This window comes from Cynocephalus volans, chromosome 7 (genome assembly GCF_027409185.1).
Source record: "Cynocephalus volans isolate mCynVol1 chromosome 7, mCynVol1.pri, whole genome shotgun sequence".
NCBI lineage: Eukaryota > Metazoa > Chordata > Mammalia > Dermoptera > Cynocephalidae > Cynocephalus > Cynocephalus volans.
The window spans coordinates 10,625,015-10,650,057 of record NC_084466.1 but is presented as its reverse complement, the minus strand read 5'-3'; the positions used below and the strand labels follow the sequence as shown (position 1 = coordinate 10,650,057).

Here is a 25,043-nt window from a genome sequence, read left to right as displayed (position 1 = left end):
GCACAGCTTGTAAGAGGTAGAATGAGGATTTGTGTTTTACTTCTTGGCTTCTCTGATCATTTTGCAAAACCTTTATACTTCTGCTTGTTCATTTGCAAAATCAATGTGTTTCATAGAATGTTGTGTAAATTTATAATTCTCGGGGGTATGAGGGGGATTTCACTTTGTATCTATTTATCAGTGATGGGTGTATAATTTTTTGTAATGTCTTCTCAGATTTTGGAATTAGGGCTATGCAGTTCTCCTAAGACACATTGGGAAGGGTTCTCTCCTGTTTGCTGAAAGTTTCAGAAGGATTAAAATCTTCAACTATAATTATGGAGTTGGCTTGATGATTCCCATTACTTTCTGACAAATATTAGTTTGTTAATTTCATCTAAGTTGTCAAATTTGTGGGCATAAATGTATTATCCCTCTAATATCTATAAGGTCTTTAGTGATAACTCCTCTTTCATTCCTGATACTGGCATTTTATATTCTTTTATTTCTTGATCAGTCTAGCTAGGGGTTTGTCGGTTTTGTTCATCTTTTCAAATAACCAGCTTTTAGCTTTGTTAATTTTCTCAATTGTTTGTTTTCTATTTAATTGACTTCCGCTCTTTATTATTTCTTTCCTTCTACATACTTTGTGTTTACTTTGTTTTCTGACTAAAGATGGAAGCTTAGATCATTGATTCAAAACTTTTCTATCAAAAGCATATAATGTTCTAAATTGCTCTCTAAGTACTGCTTTGGCTACAGCCCACAAATTTTGATACACTTTATTTTTATTATTATTTAATTTGAAGTATTTTCTAATTTTCTTTATGATTTCTTCTTTGACACGTGCATTACTTAGATGTATGCTGTTTAATTTCCAGGTATTTGGGGTTTCTCTAAATACTGATTTCTAATTTAATTCCATTGTGGACAGAGGACATATGATCTCAGTTTTTTAAAATTTGTTGACTCATTTTGTGACCCAGCATATGGTCTGTCTTAGTGAATGTACCACGTGTTCTTGAAAAGAATGTATTCTGCAGTCATTGGGTATAGTGCTCTATAAATATTAAGGAGGTCAAATATTTGAAAGTGTTGTTCACATCCTCTGTGTCTCTAATTAATTTTTGTCTCGTTTTATCAATTGCTGAAAGAAGAGATTTAAAAATCTCCAACTATGATTGTAGAGTTAACTTTCTTCATTTCATTTCTGTTTTTAATAATACATTTTTAAAACTGTGGTAAATGCAGATAGCATAAATTTACCATCTTAACCATTTTTAAGTGTACAGTGTAGTATCATAAAGTACATTTACATTGTTGTGCAATTGACACCACCATATATCTCCAGGTTTTTTTTAGCTTGCAAAACTTAAACTCTATACCCATTTAACAATAACTCCGCATTCCCTCTTCCCCCAACCCCTGGAATCTCCCATTCTGCATTCTGTTGCTGTGAATTTGACTGCTCTAGGTACCTCATATAACTGCAATCGTGCAGTATCGGTCTGTTTGTATTTGACCTCTGTTCTTTTCTGGTTAGTATTTGCTCAGAATATCTTTTTCCATCCTTTCACTTTCAACCTATTTTTGTCTTTAGACCTAAAGTGAGTCTCTTATAGACAGCATATAGTTAGACCACATTTTTTAAATCCAGTATGCCAATCTCTATCTTTTGATTGAAGGATTTAATCCATTTTACATTTAAAGTAATTTATGGTGAGGAAGAATTTACTTCTGTCATTTTACATTTAAAGTAATTTATGGTGAGGAAGAATTTACTTCTGTCATTTTGCTATTTTTTTTCTATAAGACTTACAGCTTCTTTGTCCCTCATTTCCTGAATTACCATCTTCTATTGTGTTTAGTCGATTTTTTGCAGTGAAATGTTTTAATTTTCTTTTCACTTCCAATTTTTTTTTTTGGTGGCTGGGTGGTATGGAGATCTGAATTTTATTGTTTATATGTGTATATTCTATAGTCATTTTGTGTGTGGTCACCATGGGGGTTAAATTGTACATCTTAATGTTATAACACTAATTTGAATTTATGCCAGCTTAAGTTCAATAACAAACAAAAAACTCTGTTTCTATGCAGCTCCATCCTTCCCTTCTTTCAGTTGTAGATGTTACACAGTTATATCTTTATATACTGTGTGTTCAAAACATAAACTAATAATTTTTTACTCATGAATCTCTTAAATAATGTACAAAACAAAATTTGGAGTTACAAACTGAAGTTACAATAATATTAGCTTTTATAATTGCCCATGTATAGGCCTTTATTGAGATGTTTATTTCTTCATGTAGCTTCGAGTTACTGTCTAGTGTCTTTTCATTTCAACTTGCAAGAATCCTTTTATCATTTTTTACAGGGCAGGTTTGGTGGTAATGAAGTCTCTTAGCTTTTGTTTGTCTGGGAATGTCTTAATTTACCCTTCACTTTTGAACGACAGTTTGCCTGATATAGGACTCTTGGTTGACATTTTTTTTTTCTTTCAGCACTGTGAAAATATCAGACCACTGCCTTCTGGCCTCCAAAGTGTCTTATGAGAAATCTGTTGATATTCTTATTGAAGATCGCTTGTATGTGATGAGTCACTTCTCTCTTGCTACTATCAAGATTCTTTGTCTTTGGCTTTCTACAGTCTGATTATAGTGTGTCTTGCTGTGGGTCTCTGTGAGTTCATTCTACTTGTAGTTTGTTGAGCTTCTTGTGTGTTTATATTTATGTCTTTTATCTAATTTGGGAAGTTTTAGGCCATTATTTCTTTGAATATTCTCTCTACCTCTTTCTCTCTTCTCTTTCAGGAACTCCCACAATGCATAGGTTGGTCCTCTTGATGGTGCCCCACAGGTCCCTTAGGCTCTGTTCACTTTTCTTCAGTCTTTTTTCTTTCTGTCTTTTAGACTCAGTAATTTCATTTGTCCTATCTTCAAGTTTGCTAATTCTTTCTTCCGCCTGCTCAGATCTGTCTTTAAATTCCTCTAGTGAATTTTTCATCTCAGTTATTGCATTTTTCACCTTAAAAATTTATTTTTGGTTTCTTTTTAGGATTTCTCTATCCTTATTGATATTTCCGTTTTGTTCATACATAATACATCTTCCTTTTATTCTTTATGCATCTTTAAGACAGTTGTTTTTAAGTCTGCCATCTAGTCTTTCTTTGGGGTAGTTTATCTTGGTTTATTATTATTTTTCTTTGAATGGGCCATACTTCCCTGTTTCTTTGTAGGCCTTTTGCTTTTTTGCTGAAAACAGGACATTCAAATGTAATCTAATAATGTAGTAGCTCTGGAATTCAGATTCTTCCCTTCCCTGGGGTTTGTTGATTTTTGTTTTCATTTTTGTGTTTTGATTGCTATAGGTTGTGTCTGTTCTGGTAATCAGCCTGAGGTGTGAACTTAAGAGCTTTTCAGGTCTTTTTTTAAGTCTGTGCCTTTCCCTGGGTGTGCACAGTGACTTTCTAAATATCCTCATATATGTGGTTGCTTTTGAGTGTCCTAGATTTTAAATGGCTGTTTCCCAAAAGGGAAAAAGGAAAAAACTAAAAACCAAAAGGGTGCTAGTTCTTTAAATTTCCTGGAAGTTGCTTCATCTGGGGGTGGTGTGGGTGGGTTGCAACAGTGGGAGGGGTACCACAATGGCTGTCCCCACATGTATCTGCCCCTTCTAGATCGGAACACACATCCCCATTTTTTGTAGGACATGGTCCTTTTTGCCCATCCTGGCTCTCGCAAGCTGCCTGCAAGCTGCTGGACAACATGTGCATAGTTACCTGCCACTGGGCTGAAGGATGGAAAGCTGCCACCTTGCTATGAGCTGAAATTGACCGAAATTAACCACAATGTACAGTTTAGGCCTTCCCCTGTAAGTTACAAGCCTTTGAGTAGACCCTGGAGTTCCAAAATAATTACATCAGAAATATTCTGCCAGTGTAATTGTTGTCTAGGTGAGGAGACATATTCCTGGTGCTTTCTTCTCTTCATTTAGTTCTGTTAATTTTTCTGAAAATGTAATGTGGAACTCTGTTATTTGGTACACACACATTTATGATTTTTTACATCTTCACGAATTGAGCCTTTTATCATGAAATGACCTTCATTATTCCTGGCAGTACTTCTTGTTCTGAAAGCTACTTTGACATTAATATAGCTACTCCAGCTTTCTTTTGATTAGTTTTTGCATAGTATATCTTTTCTGATCCAATAGTTTTAGTTTTTAGAATATATATGTATGTATATAGAGAGAGATATGTATATCTATATCCATTATATTTATATTTATTTTATTTATTTATTTTTTGGGCAGCAGGCTGGTATAGGGATCAAACCTTGGACCTTGGTGTTATCAACACCATGTAGAATTTATATATTTTTAATAGTTTCTGTTTCTCTCTTGCGATTTGTTATCTTTTTATTTTTTACAAGAGCATTTTATCTATCTTATAATGTAGTTATCATACCTACTTTAAAATCCTTTTCTTTAAATTTCAATATCTGGGTCATCTCAGAGCTGGCCTTATCTATTTTCTTTCTTTTTTTTTTTTTTTTTTGTCTTTTTCGTGACCGGCACTCAGCCAGTGAGCGCACCGGCCATTCCTATATAGGATCCGAACCCGCGGCAGGAGCGTCGCTGTGCTCCCAGTGCCGCACTCTCCCGAATGCACCATGGGGTCGGCCCTGGCCTTATCTTTTTTCTTGAGAATGTATTGTGTTTTTTGGTTTCCTTACATGTTCAATGATTTTGGATTGTATCGCAAATAGTGGTACTATTATATTGTGGTGACTGATTTTTTTTTTTTTTTTTTTTCGTTGACAGGCAGTTAATTTAGTTGAACAAAAGTACAAAATTCTGTCTCTTGGGGACAGCTCCAATCTTAGTTCAATTCTTTTAACCTTAGCTGTGTTGCTTGGGGTCTGCTGTGTGCATGCATGGTTCAGGGGTCAGCCTAAGATTTGAGTCAAATTTATGCAAAGAATTTGGGCATCCCCTTTTGTCTGTGGCTCTTTCTTTTTCTGGGGTCCTTCCTTTCTCACTGTATAGTGATCTCTGTCCAGTGGTTCTTCAAGTAAAAATGATGGTGGATTTTTCTACTTTTATGTACTATCCTCATACCTTTCTTTAAAAGCCATTGTGGTGAATACATACGTACATATATATATGTATACACAGTCATGTGTCACTTATCAACAGGGATAAGTTCTGAGAAATGCATCATTAGGCGATTTTCATTTTTTACAAGATCATTTAATCTATCTTCTAATGCAGTTATTATACAAACCTAGGTGGTATAGTCCGCTACACACCTACGTTACATGGTATAGCCATTATAATCTTATGGGATCACCATCCTATATGCAGTGCGTTGTTGACCGAAACATCGTTTTGCAGTGCATGTGTATTTTTGGTGTTGGGGCTATGTGGGCGTGTTGTGGGTAGGGTGAGGAATGGAAGAAGGACTATGGTAATGATAGGAGGCAGTGAGCAAAGGTCACTGGAGTTAGTGTGACTGGGAGACAGAAGTGTTCAGGTGCTGCTGCTCTTTTCCGTTCCCATCTCCAGCTTAACTTCTGCTTTAACATATTCCTTCCCTCAAATTGAATGAAATTTTGCCTGTGGGACCAGATCTCTTTGTGGCAGTGTGGGGATTTTTTGAAATGTGCTTATTTGGAACATATATGCTCATTTATCCCAGAGGGAGTCATAGAAGTAATCAAAAAGAGATAAGAGCAGGCTCACGTACCTTTCAGAGGAGAGTACAGACCACTCTGTGGGCCTATTGAGGTTACAGATTTCAATGTTTCTTTCTTTTTCTTTTCTTTTCTTTCTTTTTTTTGTGGGGGCTGGCCGGTAGGGGGATCCGAACCCTTGACTGCTCTTTACCACCTGAGCTAACTCTCCAGTCCCAATGTTCAATTAGCCTTAAAGTTTTAAGTGGCTAAGAAAACTGCTTAGAGAATGAAGTAATTATGAGACAGGAAGGACATCTCAAGAAATGTTGGAAAGTAGTTTTCCTGTTTTTCTCTCTATGTTTTATTTTACCAGTGAAGGAAATTTGGCATAGTGAGATTTTGCTCGGGTTTGCCAGTGGTTGTTCAGCTCTGGGAAAAATTTGTTGTTCTCTGTGAAAAATTAAAAGACTAACTAAAGGAAGAGGAAAAATCGCTTTTTGATTTTATAGTCATTATCATAACATTTTACAGAAATTCCCTGGGTAGCAATAATTCCTGAGTTTCAGCTGATTTGGGGTGCCAGATGGTTTCATCATAGGGCATCCTGAATGAATAAAGTGGATCTCTTTCCATGTTTATTTACTAAGCATATATCTATATAATCTGTGCTTTATAATTTATGAATAACTCATAAAAATAAAATATTAGCTTTCAGTTAATTTTTATAACAGATTTATTTCATTTAGAATAGAGTATGTGTGAAAGATATTAAAGTATTTGAGCATAGCTATCTGAAATGTTAATAGTATTTTAATGAAATAAGGCTTGGATGTTACTTATTAATATTTAAATTTATGTAATTTTTTTGACTAGATTATTAGCATGGTTCAGAAATAAAAAGTATAAAAATTGAACAGTGCAAATTCTCACTCTCACTTTTGTCCCCCTTTTGTCCAGCTCTCAAGCCCCCCTTCCCCAGTATATAAGCACTGTTGTTTGTCTTGAGTATCTTTTGGAAAATGTGTGTGTGCACGTGTGTGTGTGCACCTGTGCACATGTGCGCTCTTGTGTATTAGTGTGTGTACATACATACACACATACATACATGCATACAGAGAGGAGGCTTTGTTTTCCATTCCAGTACCTGCTGCTAAAGTTGCATTTTAATAATGTACATGTGTGCATCGTTCTTAATCCATTTTGCGGTCTCCATAGGCCTGGAGATATTTTTAAACCTCACATCATCACATTATTGGATCCAGTGCTTTTACTTTTTTATCAGAGTTGCATTAATGTGGTTTTATTGTTTTATAGAAAGGATTCATTTCCTGGAAAATGGTCTAGTTAAATATTTTACTATTGGTCATTTGATTTGCTAAATGTGGCTAAAGATTTTGTGATTGATTGTTTTACCAGCTAAGTGACTAGCTCTGGAATGGAATATAAGAACTTGTTAGGAAATAGCATTCATGGTTGTTTTAATTTGTTTTTATGCCTCTCTCTTTCTCTTTAAAGTAAGGGACTGTTCTTGAAAATAGATGTATTACTTCAATACGTTTGCAAATATAATTTTTACATCTAGTGGAAGTTACTTTTTAATTTGGTATGTACTTAATTTTTGTCATGGCAGTTTACTTTCATCTTAATTGTTATGCTTCTTTTATACTCTTGTTTTCTAGGCAATGCAAAGAAACAAGTTTCCAAGAAAAAAACTTCAGATAAAAAAGGAAGACATCAGAGAGAGTGTCTTCAGCATTCTCCTCTTGAAGATATTAAGCAGCGGAAAGTATTAGACCTCAGACGATGGTAATGTTATGTCAGTTTTTATTTTTTAATTTTTAAAATACATAGTATATTTTGGCAATAACTTTGCTGTTTATAAATTAATAAATTATATGTATAATAAGTATTTTAGTTCCAGTATTTCTAAATATTCCAAGTGTAATACAAATGTTTGAAGTAGATTAATAATGAGCTGTGTCGTGTTTCCCAGACTTGCCTGCTCTTTAGACTCATCTGTGTGAGTCTACACAATTGAAATCTAGATTTAACAATTGTTAAAATTGTGATATAGTTATATACCTAGTTTTTCATCATTAAAGAATTTTCAAGTGAGTTACTGATATTTATTATATTTCACCTCAAATTACCCAAGTATACAACTCTAAAAATGACTTTTTTTTTTTTTTTTTTACTTAGCAACAATGCTGTTATCATAGCTAATAAAAATAACAATATTTCCTTAGTATCAAATTCCCAGGCTAAATTCACATTTCTCAGATTGTTCTGAAAATATTTTCATGCTTGGTTGTTCAAAGTGGGACCCAACCATGAACCTGACATGTTGTGGCTCATAATTATCTCTTAATCTGGAATAATCTCCACCCTAGTCCTCCCCTCTTATTTTCACTCATTTTTTTCATCTTATTTATTTATTTTAATTGACAAATAAAAATTGTAGAGATTTATTTCTTGAAAAGGCTTGGCCAGATTTCCACTACTTTTTTGTTTTTCATTTTTGGTTTTTTTTGGCTGCTGGCTGGTACAGGGATTCGAACCCTTGACTGTGGTGTTATAACACTGTGCTCTAACCAACTGAGCTAAGCAGCCAGCCCTGCCAGATTTCATATAGAATGTTGTACCTTCTGGATTTGTTTTTTTTCCTTTGTCTGAATTATTCATCTAACCTCAATATTTCTTATAAACTGGAAGTTGGATATAAAGACTTGATTAGATTCTGGTTAAACATTTTAGGCAAGAATACTGCTTAAATGGTCCTGTGTACTTCATGGTACTTCACATCAGAAGGCACGTAGAATCTGATTATCTAGTATTAGAGATTCTAAGAGTGATTACTGGATTAACATGGTGACAGCCATATTACACACTGACACGTTATTTCTTTCCCCTCTACTACCACCAGGTAATCAGTAGGTGACAGAGTGGCATCAGATAATATTCAGGTTCCTATCGACTTTTCACCTTATGGTTTTAGCCAAACCAATTGATGACCCTTACCTGAGTACTTGTTGCAAAACTAGCTTTGATGGAATGCCTGGGATAGATCCCAAGGATCTATGAATTGTTTAAGATGAAAGGAAGAGATTTATGTCAGAGTAAAGTCTTCTTTTTTTTTTTTTAAATTCCACTCCTTCTCTCAAACCTATGAAAACAACAATGACAACAAAATGAAAAGCAGGGAAAAACTCCTTCGTCTCTATAACAAAGAAATAGCAACATCCTGAGACCATATACTCTAAAAAATACTTACCAAATCCTATGCTCCCTGGACCAACAGAGAGAAGGCACTAAGAGACGCACAGACTCCTGGAGGCCTCAAACAATGCAGGTTTCCTTAAAAGTTCCTGTGATTGTCCTGAAACCATTCAGTGATCCTTTGTTTAGATCTAGGGGTATGAGCAGTTGTATCAGGGAAAAGCAGCAGAGTTCTTTGTGGAGATACAGTTTAGCATGGCAGAAATGCAGGGAGGGGTTGCAGAAGGAGAAACTGTGATAACTACTACTTTATTATCTCTCCACCTAACTTCCAGCTGAGGACACTGCCTCTAGTGAATTGTGGGGAAGGTGGTGATTGCAGGATATAAAATCAACATGTAAAAATCAGTTGCATTTCTGTATACAGACCAATATCCCTGATGAAAATTGATGCAAAAATCCTCAGTAAAATACTAGCTAACCGAATTTAATAGCACATTAAAAAATTATACACCATGACCAAGTGAGATTTATTTACTCCTGGAGTGCAAGGATGGTTGTACATAATAATAATAATCAATGTAATTCACCACATTAATGGAATTAAGGACAAAAACTGTATGATCATCTAAATTGATACAGAAAAATATTTAATAAAATTCAACATTCTTTCATGATAAAAAACACTCAACACACTAGAATAGAAGGAAACTACCTCAACATAACAAAGTCCATATATGAAAAGCCCATAAGAAACATCCTACCCAGTGGTGAAAAACTGAAAACTTTTTCTCTAAGATTATGAACAAGGCAAGGATGTCCACTCTTACTACTTCTTTTCAAAATACTATTGGAAGTCCTAGCCACAACAATTAGTCAAAAAAAAAAAAAAAAAAAAAAAAAGAAATGAGAGACATCAAAATCAGAAGGGCAGAAATAAAATTATCATGAAGTTGACATTATCTTATATGTAGACAACCCCCAGATTCTATGAAAAAATTGTAAGGAAAAATTTATCAAAGTTCCAGGATATAAAATCAACATGTACAAATCAGTTGCATTTCTATATACTAGCAACAAGCAATCCAAAAAGGAAATTAAGAAACTTTTTTACAATAGCATCAAAAAGAATAAAATACTTAGGAATAAACATAACCAAGGATGCAAAAGACTTGTGTACTGAAAGCTACAAAAAAAATGCTGAAAGCAATGAAAGACATACATAAATGGAAAGTCATCCTGTATTCATAGGTTGGAAGACTTAATATTGTTTAAATGTCCATGTTACTCAAAGAGATCTACAGAGTCAATGTAATCCCTATGAAAATCCCAATAGCATTTATTGTGGAAAAAAAAAATCCTAAAATTCATGTGGAATTTTATGGTACCCCAGATAACCAAAATAATCTTGGAAAAGTAGAGCAAAGTTGGAGGCCTCAAACTTCTTGATTTCCAAAGCTACAGTACAGTTATTTTCTGGTGTCTGAGAGAGATTAGTTCCAGAACCCCTGCGGATACGAAAGTCCACAGATGCTCAAGTCCCTCATATAAAATGGCATAGTATTTGCATATAACCCACGTACATTCTCATGCATACTTTAAATCATCTCTAGATTACTTATAATACTTAATGCAATGTAAATACTATGCAAATGGCTGTATTTTAAAATTAGTATTATTTTTTATTGCTGTACTGTTATTTATTTATTTTTGAATATTTTTGATCCACGGTTGGTTGAATCTGCAGATGTGGAACCCACGGATACAGAGGGCTGACTGTAATCAAAGACATATGTAGACCAATGGAACAGAACAGAGAGCCCAGAAATAAATGCTCATATATATGGTCAAATGATCTTCGACAAGGGTGCCAAGATCACACAATGGGGAAAGGGCTGTCTCTTCAACAAATGATAATGGGAAAAGAAGATATCTACATGCAAAAAATAAAGTTGGACACTTACCTTACACCATAAAAAAAAAATTAACTCAAAATGGTTAAAGACCTAAACTTAAGACCTAGAACTATAAAACTCCTAGAAGAAAACATAAGGGAAAGTTTTATAACATTGGATTTAGCATAGATTTTGTGGATGACACTGAAAGTACAGGCAACAAAAACAACAGTAGATAAATGGGACTGCATCAGACTTAAACAACTTCTGTGCATCAAAAGACACCGTAAGCAGAGTGGAAAGGCAGCCTGCAGAATGAGAGAAAATATTTGCAAATTATAATCTGGTAAGGGGTTAATATATAGAACATATAAGGAACTGTTACAACTCAACAACAAAAAGAATCAAATTTGCCCAGTTAAAAACTGGGTGAAGGACTAGGAAAGAGATTTCTCCAAAGAAGGTTTCAAATGCTAACAAGCATATGAAAATATGCTCAACATCACTAATGATTAGAGAAATGCAAATTAAAACCGCAGTGAGATATCGTCTCATACCCATTAGGATAGCTACTATTAAAAAAATAGAAAATAGCAAGTATTTGACAGGATATAGCGAAATTGGAACTCTTGTGCACTGTTGGTGGGAATATAAAATGGTGCAGCCACTATGGAAAACAATGTGGAGGTTCCTCAGAAAATTAAAAATAGAACTACCATATGACCCACTAATCCCACTTCTGGGTATATATCCAAAAAAATTGAAAGCAGGATCTTGAAGACATAACTTCACCCTTAATTTCATTGTGGCATTATTCACAATAGGTAATAGGTGGAAGCAACTCAAGTGTCCATCAATGGATAAATAGATAAAGAAAAAGGGCTATGTGCATATGTACAATGTCAGCCTTGAAAAGAAGGACATTCTGTCATGCTAAAACATGGTTGAACCTTGAGGACGTTATTCTTTGTGAAATAAGCCAGTCAGAGAAAGACAAATACTGCGTGGTTCCACTTATGTGAAGTATCTAAAGTAGTCAAAGTCATAGAAACATAAAGTAGAAGGTGGTTGCCAGGGATGGAGAGAGGGGAAATAGGGAGTTAATGGGTACAGAGTTTCAGTCATGCAAGATGAAAAAGTTTTAGAGATCTGTTGCACAACATGTGAGTGTAGTTAACTACTGAACTGTACACTTAAAAATGGTTAAGATGGTAAATTTTACATTATGTGTTTTTTTTTTTTTTAATACCACAATTAAACAAAACAAAACTGAGCGAAGACTCAACAGATTTGACAGTGAGGTGGAGACAACAAGCCTGAAAACAAACTTCAGACTTTCCCTGCCCAGACTTTCAGGGCTGCTCTGAACGACTCTTAGTAATAGTCAGCTCTGTTCAGGGATGAGTAATCATCAATCATAATCTCATGAGAGCTGTGTAAAAAGTTGCAAACAACCAAAAAAGGGCTTATCTACATAAAGTGCATTTAGCTTTGGAGAAATTACTCAAAGAAATAAAGTTAAGATTTGGACAAAGCCCTTTATATCAAAAAGTTATAGTTTAGACAGTTTCTAAAAATGAGCCCGAAGAAGAGATTATATGACAGCAGAAGGGGAAATAATTGGCACGTTCTTGAAAAGAAATGGAGAAGAAGAAGAAAATTATTACAGAGGTGAAAACCACATTAAAAGAAAGTGACCTTCCTCCTACCACCAAAAACAAACAAACAAACAAAAAACAAAAACAAAAAAACTAAAAAAACAATACCAAGTGCATGGTGTGGGAAGGTGTGAGGAAATCACATAAAACTCAATAGAAAAGAACAAAGATACAAAAATGATTAATAAATAGATAAATATGGATGGCAGAGGATTTAAACATAAGTAACTAGTATTCCTGAGGAACAGATCACAAGAGGTAAAATAGAAAAAAAAAAAAAATCTTTGAAGACACAACTGAAAGGAATGTTCCTGCAATCAGGAAAGGCTAAGAGTCTGCAGTTGAAATGACAGATCATGTTCCAGGAAAGGAAAATTGATACAGGCTACTCAGCACAAAGTCACGTTCTGGAAGTTACTGAACTTCAGGCATAAATAGAGAGTCATGGGTGTCCAGGTACAAAAACATTGTACACAGGGAAAGCATCCCTTTGGTCACGACCTTCACTATGGTAGCAGCAGCAACAGGCTACAGTGAATTTGCATTTCTCAGGTAGAGGGAGTTACCCAAAGATTTTACCTTCACATTGTCATCCAAGTGCAAAAACAACAGACCTCCAATCATGCAAGAATTCAGACACCCTTGAGCTCTTAACCACTCAACAAGGAATGTAAACAAACCAACATATTGAAAAATCAGGAATAGAAAAGTCATGGAAAATAATTGGTGGCGACCACTAAATCCATTTTGGAAGTTTGGTTACAGAGCAGAATGTTCATTAGATCTACAAATATATGAGCACTTCTGGAAGTTATCTTTTTTTTTTTTTTTTTTTTTCCATTTGGTAGCTGGCTGGTACAGAGATCAAACTCTGGACCTTGATGTTATCAGCACCATGTTCTAGTCAACTGAGCTACCCAGCCAGCCTGGAAGTTAGCTTCTTAGTGTGAAATATGAGAGCTATATAATTCAAACACTATCCAAACGTAGAATCATTCTTTGGGTAGGAATTATTTAAATAGCCTTGCAAATGGTATAAACAAAATCATTCACAATATGTTGATTGTTTTTCTCTTCTGTGGATGTAAACCAGTTTGTAATTTTTCGTAGATGATAATTAGTGTATGAGTTTCTTAGGACTACCATAACAAAGTACCATAAACTGGGTGGCTTAAAATGGCTTAAAACAACAGAAATTTATTGTCTCAGGGTTCTAGAAGCCATAAGTCTGAAATCAGGGTGACAGCAGGGCCATGCTCCCTCTGAAACCTGAAGGGGAGAATCCTTTGCCGCCTCCAGCTTCTGGTGTTTTGCCGGCATTCCTTGGCATTCCTTGGCTTATAGCCACAGCATTTCAGTCTCTGCCTCTGTTGTCACATGGTGTCTCCTTTCAGGTGTCTGTGTCTTCACAGGTTGTTTTCCTCCCTGTGTGTCTTCTTTTCTTATAAAGACACTGGTGATATTGAATTAAGAGGCCACCCTACTCTACTATGACCTCATATTAACTTGAGTACCTCTGCAAAGGCCCTAATTCCAAATAAGGTCACATTCACAGGTAACAAGAGTTAGGACTTCAACATATCTTTTTAGGGGGACACAGTTCAACCCATAACAATTAGTATATTATATCGCGATTATTATTATCTTTTGTGCCTCAGTGTCTTAATGGTCCTAGTTCAAGTCTATACATTCAAGGGTCATTGATTTGTGTCAATATGCATATTATATGTACATGTACATATATATACACACGCATATATATGTATAAAATTTTGCTATTTGTAATTAGTTTTTTAGGTAAGACTTAAACTGTGCTTAGTGATGATAAGGCTTGTTTTTTTTGTTTCATTTTGGCCACTCATTAGCATCTTTATTATTTTGCAAAAGGTAATTTGAAAGCCAACCTTATTTCCTCCTTAAAATTGCATAGTCTGTTTTTTTTTCTTATGTTGCCATTAGTTTCCATCACTTCTCTTGAAACATGACTATTTGGAACATTGTCTGGGTTACTTAGTGCAACTAAGTTGTGCCATGGAAGGATTTTGTGTTATACTTCTAAAATCCATTGTGAAAGCAGAATCACTAATGTTTGGCTTCTAGCTCAAGGGCTTTGGATGGACACAGTGGTTGGATATTTTTTTAGTATGAGGTGAAAAATCTCTCTGAAAAGTTGATACATTGGGACCATGCTTTGGTTTGTTTCTTCAGTATTTCTGAAGTTGCAAATAATCACGTATGCAGCTCAACTAGGCATTCACTCCAAAATTTTAATAGTTGTTGTCTAAATTTGTATATCGTTAGTTTTTTTCCATTGTTTGGATAACATCCACTTTAGTAGTCAGTCATAACTAGCTATCCTTATTAAAATGGATGATTTATTATTGTTATGAATTTTATAATATGTTTAATAAATACAAAAATATTTTAAGTGAATAAAGATTTTACACTGATTTAAATGATCAAAGTTTTTATTGTATTGATATTTTTAGTTGTCATAAGTTTTATATTTCTATTATGCGTATTTTGTATTCATTCAGTCCAAGAAAACAAGTCTTTTGTTTTCTCAGGTACTGCATAAGCCGACCACAATATAAGACATCTTGTGGTATCTCCTCATTAATTTCTTGTTGGAATTTCTTATATAGCACAATGGGAGCTGGAAAGTAAGTATGTCAATTTATTGTTACCCCCAAACTCCAAATTCAAAAGTAATTTGATATTCCTTTTTCTATAATGGAAAACTTTTAAGAATAGATTTTTCATAAATTAAGAAAAAATGGCTGTATTTTGTTGTAAGCCTTTTAGCTTAAAGTATATGCATGTGTTATTTTTGAGAAAATAAAAATGAAAAGTATTACTAAAATTGTTTGCAAGCCAGATAGCTATATTAATATTGAGACAGGTTATATTTGCATATGGTTGGAATTATAAAATGAAAGTCAATGTTTCTTTTGCAGTCTTCCACCTATTACCCAAGAAGAGGCTTTACATATTTTGGGCTTTCAACCTCCATTTGAAGATATTAGGTTTGGCCCTTTCACTGGAAATACGACACTCATGAGGTATGAAGCCCCCACTTAGAGGAAATACCTTATTTCTAATTCTGCAAAATAATAATGCTGTAGATGGGTGTCTGATAGTAAACCATGTATTCTGCTGCTGGGCCCCAATCTCTCATAGATAAGCCAAACTTGGGCTATGCCTGAATTTCTCTAGAATTGGAATAATGCCATTTTTGTTACAGAACTGATGCTATGAGCAAATCTTGTTATTTTCAGATGGTTTAGACAGATAAATGACCACTTCCATGTAAAAGGATGCTCTTATGTTCTATACAAGCCTCATGGGAAAAATAAAACAGCTGGAGAAACTGGTAAGTAAATACATAGAAGATTTAGACACACACAGACACACACACACACGTATGCTTTATCTCAAAGATTGGCTGTTTAGATTCATGGGACATTATGTAAACTCTCAACACAGTCTATTGTTTTTATATCTCTTTATCCAAGAGGGAAATCATAATAGTAATCTGTAGGGTACTTTTCAATATGCAGTGTAATATTTTTACCTCTTCTGATGTTTGCATGTAGAACTTTTAGAACTTTAAGGCATGTCACAAACACTATTCTAACACATTGTTTATATTGTTTGGGCCATGGTATGTGGTTGTGTGTGTGTGTGTGTGTGTGTGTGTGTGTGTGTGTGTGTGTGTGTGTGTGTGTGCGCGCGCGCGCGCGCTGATAAAACTCTTTGAGGAAGCAGCATGGAATTTGCAGTTCTTCTTCCTAAAAGGGATTGTAAGGATTTGAGAATATTTAGTGTTAGATCAGCATGATAACATAGCATGATAACAGCAGGACGATAGACTATGAAAGTGTCAAAGTTTTTTTATAAAATAGTCTTGGTTATAATAGATATTAATGAAGTTGATGTTAAGGATTATTTTAGTTATGTACTAATTAAATAGTTTGCATTACTTAACAATTTCCATTTTTTCATTTTAACAATAATCTCTTGACTGTACAAATCAGAAAATTGTAACACTTTTTTAAAGAATAAACTATTCTGACAGTTATTCCAGACTGTTGCAAAACGGGTATTGCAGTAAGGATGAGAGATCAGGCTCAATTCTGAATACAACAGAGACAGCTGGGAATTTAGAAAATTACTAAGAGGAGACATCAAGGGTAGGGGGATTCTTGCTAAACTGGCCTAACTGGCTTCCTGCTAAAGGCAGGCCAAGGGCTTAGAACACCTAGGTGGCGGAGGAGGGATGAGGAACTGGATCAGATATCAAGGCTTGGGAAATCTCTCTAAACTGACTTACCAAGATTCTTGCTAAAACTCGACACAGAAACCCAAAGTTGAGGTCTGTTGAGAAGAGAGCTCAAGGATTGGTCAAGGAGAGAGTTGTTGTCAACAGAGAGGGTATATGGTTTACCAAGGTCATGGATCAAATACAGAGAAGGACATATTTCTAATGACCTATATTGAGTATAGCAAGTTTGTTATAAAGTCAGGCAAACTTGGAGATTACATGTTGGTTTCTACACGTTCTAGTTTTATGGCTTTGATCAACTCACTTGCTGAGCTTCACTGTAGACCTTTTGTCTGTCCATATTTGTACCCACCCCATAGGGTCACTGTGAAGATAGAAGAAGGCATAGTTCTAATATACTAAGCACCTTGTGTTATGTGCAGTATGGATTCAATAAGTGTCAGCTTTTATTCTTACCTACTGAATAGGGGCCTGGCTGTTCCTGTGCAAAAGGTAGCCTGAAATGGTGTGTTGGTCGCTTTTGTTTGTTTCTGGTGAGGCGGTCAGCGCACCGCTCTCAGCAACTGATCAGGCAATGAAAAACTAAGAAAGGATATATTTCCTGGTTGCTACTTTTCAGCTGTGTCTAGTTTGCTTTTTATACTGTCTATTGAGTTTGAGTTTTTAAAAGAATTTTTTCATATTTTTTCACTCTAAAATATCTAGTTCTTTTTCAAATCTGCTTGTTTTTTTAAAAAAGTCTCTTGTTTCTCATATTTTCACACTTCCTTTACTTTTTTAATATATTTAAACTTTTTTTCTGTGTTTGATCTAATATCAGGAATTTGTATGTGTCTGATACTGCTACCTCTTGTTTCTTCTGGATCTCATTTGAGGGGTCTTGTGTTCCTGTAGTGGATTCAGGTGTCAAACCCAAGTCTGTCTTATTTCAGATCTCACATTTAATCATTTGCTCTTCTGTTCATCCTGCTGTTCGCTTCTTTCAACAGTCCTCGCACATTATAGAGCTATTTTATGGTTATAATATTTTTTTAAAAATTTATTTGGCAGCCAGCCAGTATGGAGATCTGAACTCTTGACCTTGGTGTTATGATGGTTAACCGTTTTTATAGTTAACATACATTATTTTCAGCAACAAAATCCTGTACCAGTAGAAACATTACTAAACATTTTTTTCCCCAAAATTCTTTCTTTCCTTTGCACAAGTTTTGTTTGTTCGTTTGTTTTTTAGGTTGCTACTTTTTTTCTTTTTTAAAAAGTATCTGCTGAGATAAATATTACTGTGATCAATATTATTGAAATGATCTTATCATCAAGTCAGTGGGTTTGGGTGCACTTGACTTTCTGTAAAAGAAAATGCATAATTTGTTGTTACCTTTTGTTGTTCTTTTATGTTTATTTCCACAAGATCAGCTGAACCTTGCTCTGGTCTAAAAGATTTTCAGTCATTCTCCAGTTATTACAAAGTATAATATTGATTCTGTAGGGGAGAAAAAGTAATATCTTTTACTCACTCCTTGCAAGGTTTATGGCTGAGACCCCTATGAAAAAGACAGATTAACAAGAGAGGGCTGGCTGGTTAGCTCAGCTGGATAGAGCATGTGCTGATAACACCAAGGTGCAGGGTTCCATCTCTGTACTGGTCAGCTGCCAAAAAAACCCAAAGGAAAACAAAACAAAAAACCCAGAGAGAAAAGCACAAAGCATACAAATTTACTTACCATAAGTTTTACACAACACATGAGCCTTCAGACATGAAGACCCCAAGACGCAGGGAAAGCTGCGTGTTTTTGTGGACAGTCATGCTGAAGTATGATTGGAAGACAAAGGCTGTGATCTCATGATAATAAACTGCGGGAACTTAGCAAGGCCTGCTTCTTCAGATTCTTCTTGGCATCCCTGTGTGACATGTCTTTTTTCTGGTATTGGGCAGGACACCTGTAACATGAGGGTGTTCAGGGGAGAAGGAAGGAGAAGGTCAGAGTGTGACCTTCCAAGATTTTATGGCCTGCTGCAGGGCAGGGTTTGAAGGCATCCAAAGATTGTATGTAAACAATTGAGTGTGGCTGTGTCCCAGGGAAATGTTATTGAGGGACACTGAAATTTGAACTTCATATAATTTTCATGTGTCCCGAAATACTATTTTTATTTTTAACAACGTAAAAACCTTCTTAGTTTGCTGGCCATTCAAAAACAGGCTGCAGGTTGAGGGCTGCATCTGGCCCCCGTACTACCCATACTGTACGGCCCTTCCATCAGAACCCACAGCATCCTCCTGTCACCTCCCGGAGGCTCCCACTGATAGTGTTTCAGATTTCTAGATGTTATGTGTTCCTAAGGGCAGGAAATGAGTTGTTACTCAGTTTTACATCTTAGTGCCTTTAACATTGCCTTCTACATGATAAATGCTCAGTAGAAGGTTAACAATATCCCAGAATTGTTCCTTAACTGATTCCTGGGACTGCTTTATATCTCTTTTAATGGAATGCAGACCAAAATGTATGTCTGGGGATACAGAAATAACCACTGGAGAGAATGTCAAACGTATGTGTAGGATACATTGGAAAGCCACTGTAAGGCAGTTCTTGGGCTTGTGTCCCAAGACTGCATGATGAGAAGCCCTGGGACACATTGGTTCAAGGCTCATGATTCCTTTTTCTTGCTTGTCTTGATGTCCACCAATTATAAGAGCATTTCATCAGAGCAGTTCATGGTTTTCTGTTGTATTAGTAGCGGCAGCATTGAGATGGAGTGGGAGGATGGATGAAGAGACGGGCCAGTGAAATGGAAGGAAATCAGGGGAAGCATGAGACCCAGGGAAATTAGAATAATGAAAAAAAAAACACGATGGCAAAGAAACTGGGTATAGAGGAAAACATCAACTCTGTAAATTCTATTAAATTCCCAAAGTAAAAAAATGTAATTGTTTATTAATGGAATGTAATGAAATACTGAAAGGGCCCTGGAGAGAGATGATTTAGGAACCACTATTCTGGAATGTTAAGACTTCTGCCAGATGCCCTGTCCAACTTTAAGATTTTATACCGTATTTTTATTAGAAATTCTCATCTGCAGGTCTTTTGAAGACCTGTACTTTGTTTAATTTTCTAATAGTCTGGTACCTCCCAAGTTCTTCATGACTTATTTAAACATAATAATTTGATACATGTGTTAGCCAGTTTCCTTAATAATCTAGGATGTGTGGCACCGGGTCTCACTGACTTTTTTACCTCTCTATGTAAACTTTCTCCAACATTGCATTCAGTCTTTTTCATTTGAGAATGGCATAAAGGCATACATAATCTATCTATTTTGCGTTTAATTTTTTTTTTTTTTTAGTTAAGGAAACAGGAATAATTGCTTAAAATTCTTCAAATAAGTTTCAATAATGTATTTTTCTACTTTTATTCCTACTTTCATTTTTTTTTGAGTATACTTGACTCCTCACTGTTTCTTTTTCGATGTGTATTTCCTGAAGGATAATTCACCTGCCTACTCCTCCTGGAATTTTCTTGTCTTCCTCTTCACTAGTCAGTGGTTCCACTCAAGCCGTGCTCCATCTCTGAAGCGCTCCCTGGCCACTGAAGCCCTGAATTCCTCTTAATTCCAGTAGTACTGATTATTCGTCTCTACCATCTGGCATTTGGCATATGCTATCTTATATTACGTTGCATCTTTTTAATGTGAATGTCCAGCTTTTTTACCATAGGGACTATCCTGAATAGCCCTTTGATTGCATATATGGTGCCCCTCACCTCACACATGGGTCCCTGTAACTTCTGATCGTATTCGGGGGAGGAGTAGCTCATGTGTAAAGCAGACGTCTTTTCTGTTCTCTGTCCTTGGGGAAGGAAGAGTTGCAGAGAGAGGCTTTTCTCATTTGTCCAGATAAATCTCTTTAACACACAGTGCTAATATACACTTTTCCTCTTTAAGAGCTCTCTAGTGCCTGCTTAAAGAGTAAACTTCTTAGTATCATTTGAAGCCAGTACAGGTTGGCCTTCCACTGCTGCTCTACATGTACCAGTTGTGTTTAAAAGATGTCATGGGGGTCAGGGCCTTGCAAGGTGATGTTATGTTGCTGGATTAGCTATCATAGTTTCAGAAGATGATCTTGTCTCTGAAGGTGTAAAAATACATTCTAGTATGTTCTTTTAGAGTTCTCTAGAGTTCCTCTGTAGATGATCAGGCCCTACAGGACAAGCTTATACTAAAATAAACTCAAAGAATATCGGAATGTATTAATTTAAATTGATAAATATAGTACCAAAGGGGCCAGAATTCTCTTGTTGGCTGCTCGGGACATCTACACCTCTCAACAGTGCAGCAGGCCAGCTAGTTCCTGTAGTTTTGTTCTCCAATCTCTACACTGTTCCGATCAGTGTTGCTTTGTCACTTAAGTGTTAGATTTTTAGATATACTCTGGTATAGACTGAACTGTTTTGAATTTAGTTTCCATCAATAACACATTTATATCTCTTCTCATGCGCAGAATTACTTTTTTGGATGACTACCTTCATGTATTAAATGCTATATTTACTGTCTTTTATTTCAGAGTGTGATCTTTTCTGACTTTGTCCTGAAATTTTGCGGGTGCCCTATGGTAGGCTTCTCTGTACCAACTATTGTACCCTATATTCTAAGCTAGATGACTTGCTGTTCCCTGATTTTATCCCTTCTCCTCCAGTGGTTTTGTTTTCTCCTCAAACTCTTTCCTTTGTCTGGATTGTTGAAATCTTGCCACTTTATTAAGTTCCATCTTGAATGCCACCCCTTCTTGATTCCTCAAACCTGATCTGCTTTCTCCTTTGAATTCAATACCCTTTTGTGGCACTGTCTTATTCCACCTTATATTAAAGTCATTTGTTTCATCTTCCCTGCTAGAGCAGCTTGAGGTACTGTGTATTATTTGTCTCTTGTTTCCCTGCAGTATCTATCAGATGGTAGAGTTACTAGGTGTTCACAAGTTGAATTAAACTAAATTTTCCTCTTAACTCTAGGCCCATGGATTTCAAGATGTGGTCCATGACCAACATCAGCATCACCTGGTAACCTGTTAGAAACTCAAATTCTTGGTCTCCTACCCCATACCAACTGGGTTAGACACTCTGAGGCTGGGTACTGGCAGTCTGTCATTTAACAAGCCCTTCATTCTCAAGTTTGAGAACTATTGCTGTAGCCTTACTAAAGAGGTGGTATCCAGCCTCTTTTTCAAGACCTTGGTTTTCCATTGATGGGAAATTCAGTGATTTTCAAATTGTACTCAATTTAGTGCCAGGGATTCTATCAAGGTGTCTCAGGGGCTGGTGGGGGAGTGGGGTAGGTACCTAGATTCCCACCTCCTTTTTGGTCACAGCAGCTCTGCTTTGATCTTTTTTATGGATTAGCTTGCCATGTAAATGTTCTCTGTAGAAGGAGTTCTATGTCAAAAAAAAGTTTGAAAATGATTGATCTAAATGAGAGGTTGGCAAACTATTATAGCCCATGAGCCAGGGGCCTGTTTTTAAATAAAGTTTTATTGGAACACAGCTCTGTCCACTTGCTTACATATTACCTGTGGCTGCTTTCATGCTACATGTCATACTACTTCATGTTAAGTAATATGAACACTGCCTATGACCCATGAGCTGAAAATGTTTACTACCTGGCCCTTCAAGAAAAAGTTTGCTGATCCCTAATCTAAATCAGTGAAAGTGCTGTTATGTACCTTGAAGGAAGGAGGAAAAAAATCTCTGAGTATCATAAGCCTATAAACATTATAATAATATATCATAATTTATTATATATATCATATATATAGGTATTTTATATATATAATAATATCATAAGCCCATAAACATTACTCTATAGAAGAAAAACCACCTTATGTCTTCCAGAAAAGTAGCACATGGTAAAAGAATATTTGCAGCAGACAAAATGATGTGAGTATTAATGATAGCAGACTTTCTTATCTATCTCATTTGCCCCTGAAATCCTGACTATATTCCAGGACATTAAAGTAATTCCTATTCATAGTTACACTAAAGAAGTTTTGTTTTGCAAAACTTTTCAAAAAGGAGAAAGCATGAAGTACTTAAAGATTTCCATTAAAAAAGTTAAACATTTTTTATTAAGTTTTAATTATTGAGGAAAACATTTAATTTGGTGTTCTTACAATTTTAAAAAGATTTTGAGAGTAGTTTTGTCTAAATCAATTGAGTGTATAAACATTTCTTATAATTACTGCATCTGTGAGGAGTCCAACTCCACACATCTACATTTGTTCACTATCCTGGAGCCTGTCTACAATCAAGTTCACTTATGGAAGGAAAATATTGACTCTCTTCTGAGTTTGAGTTATCATCATTTTTGATCTGGAGCTGCCCTGGGGTATCAGTTTTTAAATTGTCAGGGAAATTCAACCAAATTCTGCCGACAGACTTATCATTTAATATTATGAAATAGAGATCTTAGTAGAAAATATCCCCTAGCCATGCAGGGATGCTCTGGTAGTAGGCCATGAAGCAAAAATCTATGCACAAATTCTAGATGAAACCTTGGAGAAAGAGTTCAAGCTGGAAATTTATTGTCCCCATGATCATTGCACATTGTGTGTGGGGGCAGGGCCCTGCCTTCTCAGCTTTCTGCCACAGCCATTGACCTGCTGTTTTTAGTGGCCTTTAGCTATTTCAGTGGTCAGAAAGTCGATCACTGAAATGTGATTTGCAAGCTTTTATCTACTTCAACTATTCTTAGTATTTCCAGTTTTAATGAGCTATTTGTTAATGAATAATTTAGTTCCTTCCTGGAGATGCAAGTTAATGAAACCTCAGTTAATGGCTTGGAGTACTGAGTGCTGGTAAAAACTTATTTCTTATGGTAACACTTTTGAAATTACTTGATAACTATTATAGGCATGGGAAATGTACAAGGAGGAACAGTTGTAAGAGGTCGTTGTAGTCCTACCAGTCTGTCTCTGTAGAGATGTTATCTCATCACTTGGCTTGTGAAAGCTGCTCCTCTAGTCTGTGTAACTTTTGTAGAAAGATTAAACTTTGTGTTAGTGGGGGAAGTTTGCATTTTTGGAACTTGTTTATTATATAGGGTTTATGTTTATCCGTATACATAAGTGGTCTTTAAATTGGGGTGTATGTACTACATACATATTGGAATGTCTATATTTTAATCTAATTTAAAACGCCTACTTCTTGTCTTATCTTTTATAAAGATGTATTAGTGCAGAGTATATTTATATAGTTTATAAACAAATGTGCTTGTATTGGGCATGCTTATTCAGAAACTTTTAGTGCAGATGTGTGCAACCAGAAAAGTTGAGACCATTGCTATATACATGAGGTACTAGGTTTTATACAGTACTTAAATTTCATTGCCAAGTGTGAAATTTATTGTGTGTTATTAGAAGTTTTTGATAAGCAAGGACATATTTCAGTTCTTTAGTTTGCTATTAAGTTGTAAAACAAAATAGATTCACTAATAGTTTTTGTACCTATCAATAGCTTCTCATTCTACCCCTCTATCCCCCCCCCCCAGTAATATCAATGTGTTCTAAGCATTGTCTTTTTTGTCTTTCAGTCCTTAACTAGTCCTTTGTGTGAAGCACGGAATTGCTTTATGGGCCCTCAGTTTGTTTGGTTTTGGTTTTTTGTAGCTTCAGGGGCCTTGTCAAAGTTAACACGTGGATTGAAAGATGAATCATTGGCTTATATCTATCATTGCCAGAATCATTATTTTTGTCCAATTGGCTTTGAGGCAACCCCTGTTAAAGCTAATAAAGTATTCAGGTAAGCATTTATATATTTTATGTGGATACTCCGTGGAAAATGTGAAGCAGAAGGTGTTTTAAGAAATGTTAAGAAATATTCTAAGTCTCTTTAGAAACTGGAAGACTGGGTCATCTGTTTTCCTTATATCAAGGTAGACTATTACTTAAATATTACAGCTTATTCTTTTGCAGAACTTCATTTAGTTAATTAGGCTTTAAAAAATATATACTTAGAAACTGTTCAGTCATTACAAGAGAAAGCCATTTGAAAAATCACTTTTACATTTATTGTAAAACAGTTACAAAGGACTTTACATACTATGTTTCAGTGTCCTTCCAATATCCCACTTGAACAATGTATTACAGAATCTAGTGTCAAGAAGATTATTACAACTGAATAAATTAAAAAGCATCTTCCTTTCTTATAGTGGAAAAACATGAAATTTATCAGGGTTCCATATTTGTCCTGGTTTCGAGGAGGCTCAGAGCTAGCTGATTTTTATTTCTATCAGGAGCTGTATTATCTCCACAGTTACATTTGTTTCCTTCTTTGCTTAATCCAGAGTTTTTATT

General features: G+C 35.4%; 1 protein-coding gene across 7 annotated transcripts in view; it reads left to right on the top strand.

The window, feature by feature from the left end:
• The window catches only part of BIVM (basic, immunoglobulin-like variable motif containing), a 37,836-nt gene that overhangs the window by 6,577 nt on the left and 6,216 nt on the right, over positions 1-25,043 (top strand). For all 7 annotated transcript variants that reach the window (XM_063103126.1, XM_063103127.1, XM_063103128.1 and 4 more), the window contains exons 4-8: positions 7,334-7,460; positions 14,991-15,086; positions 15,381-15,485; positions 15,702-15,796; positions 24,357-24,489. In XM_063103126.1, the coding sequence (XP_062959196.1) occupies positions 7,334-7,460; positions 14,991-15,086; positions 15,381-15,485; positions 15,702-15,796; positions 24,357-24,489 (556 nt within the window). The remainder of the gene's footprint in view (positions 1-7,333; positions 7,461-14,990; positions 15,087-15,380; positions 15,486-15,701; positions 15,797-24,356; positions 24,490-25,043) is intronic.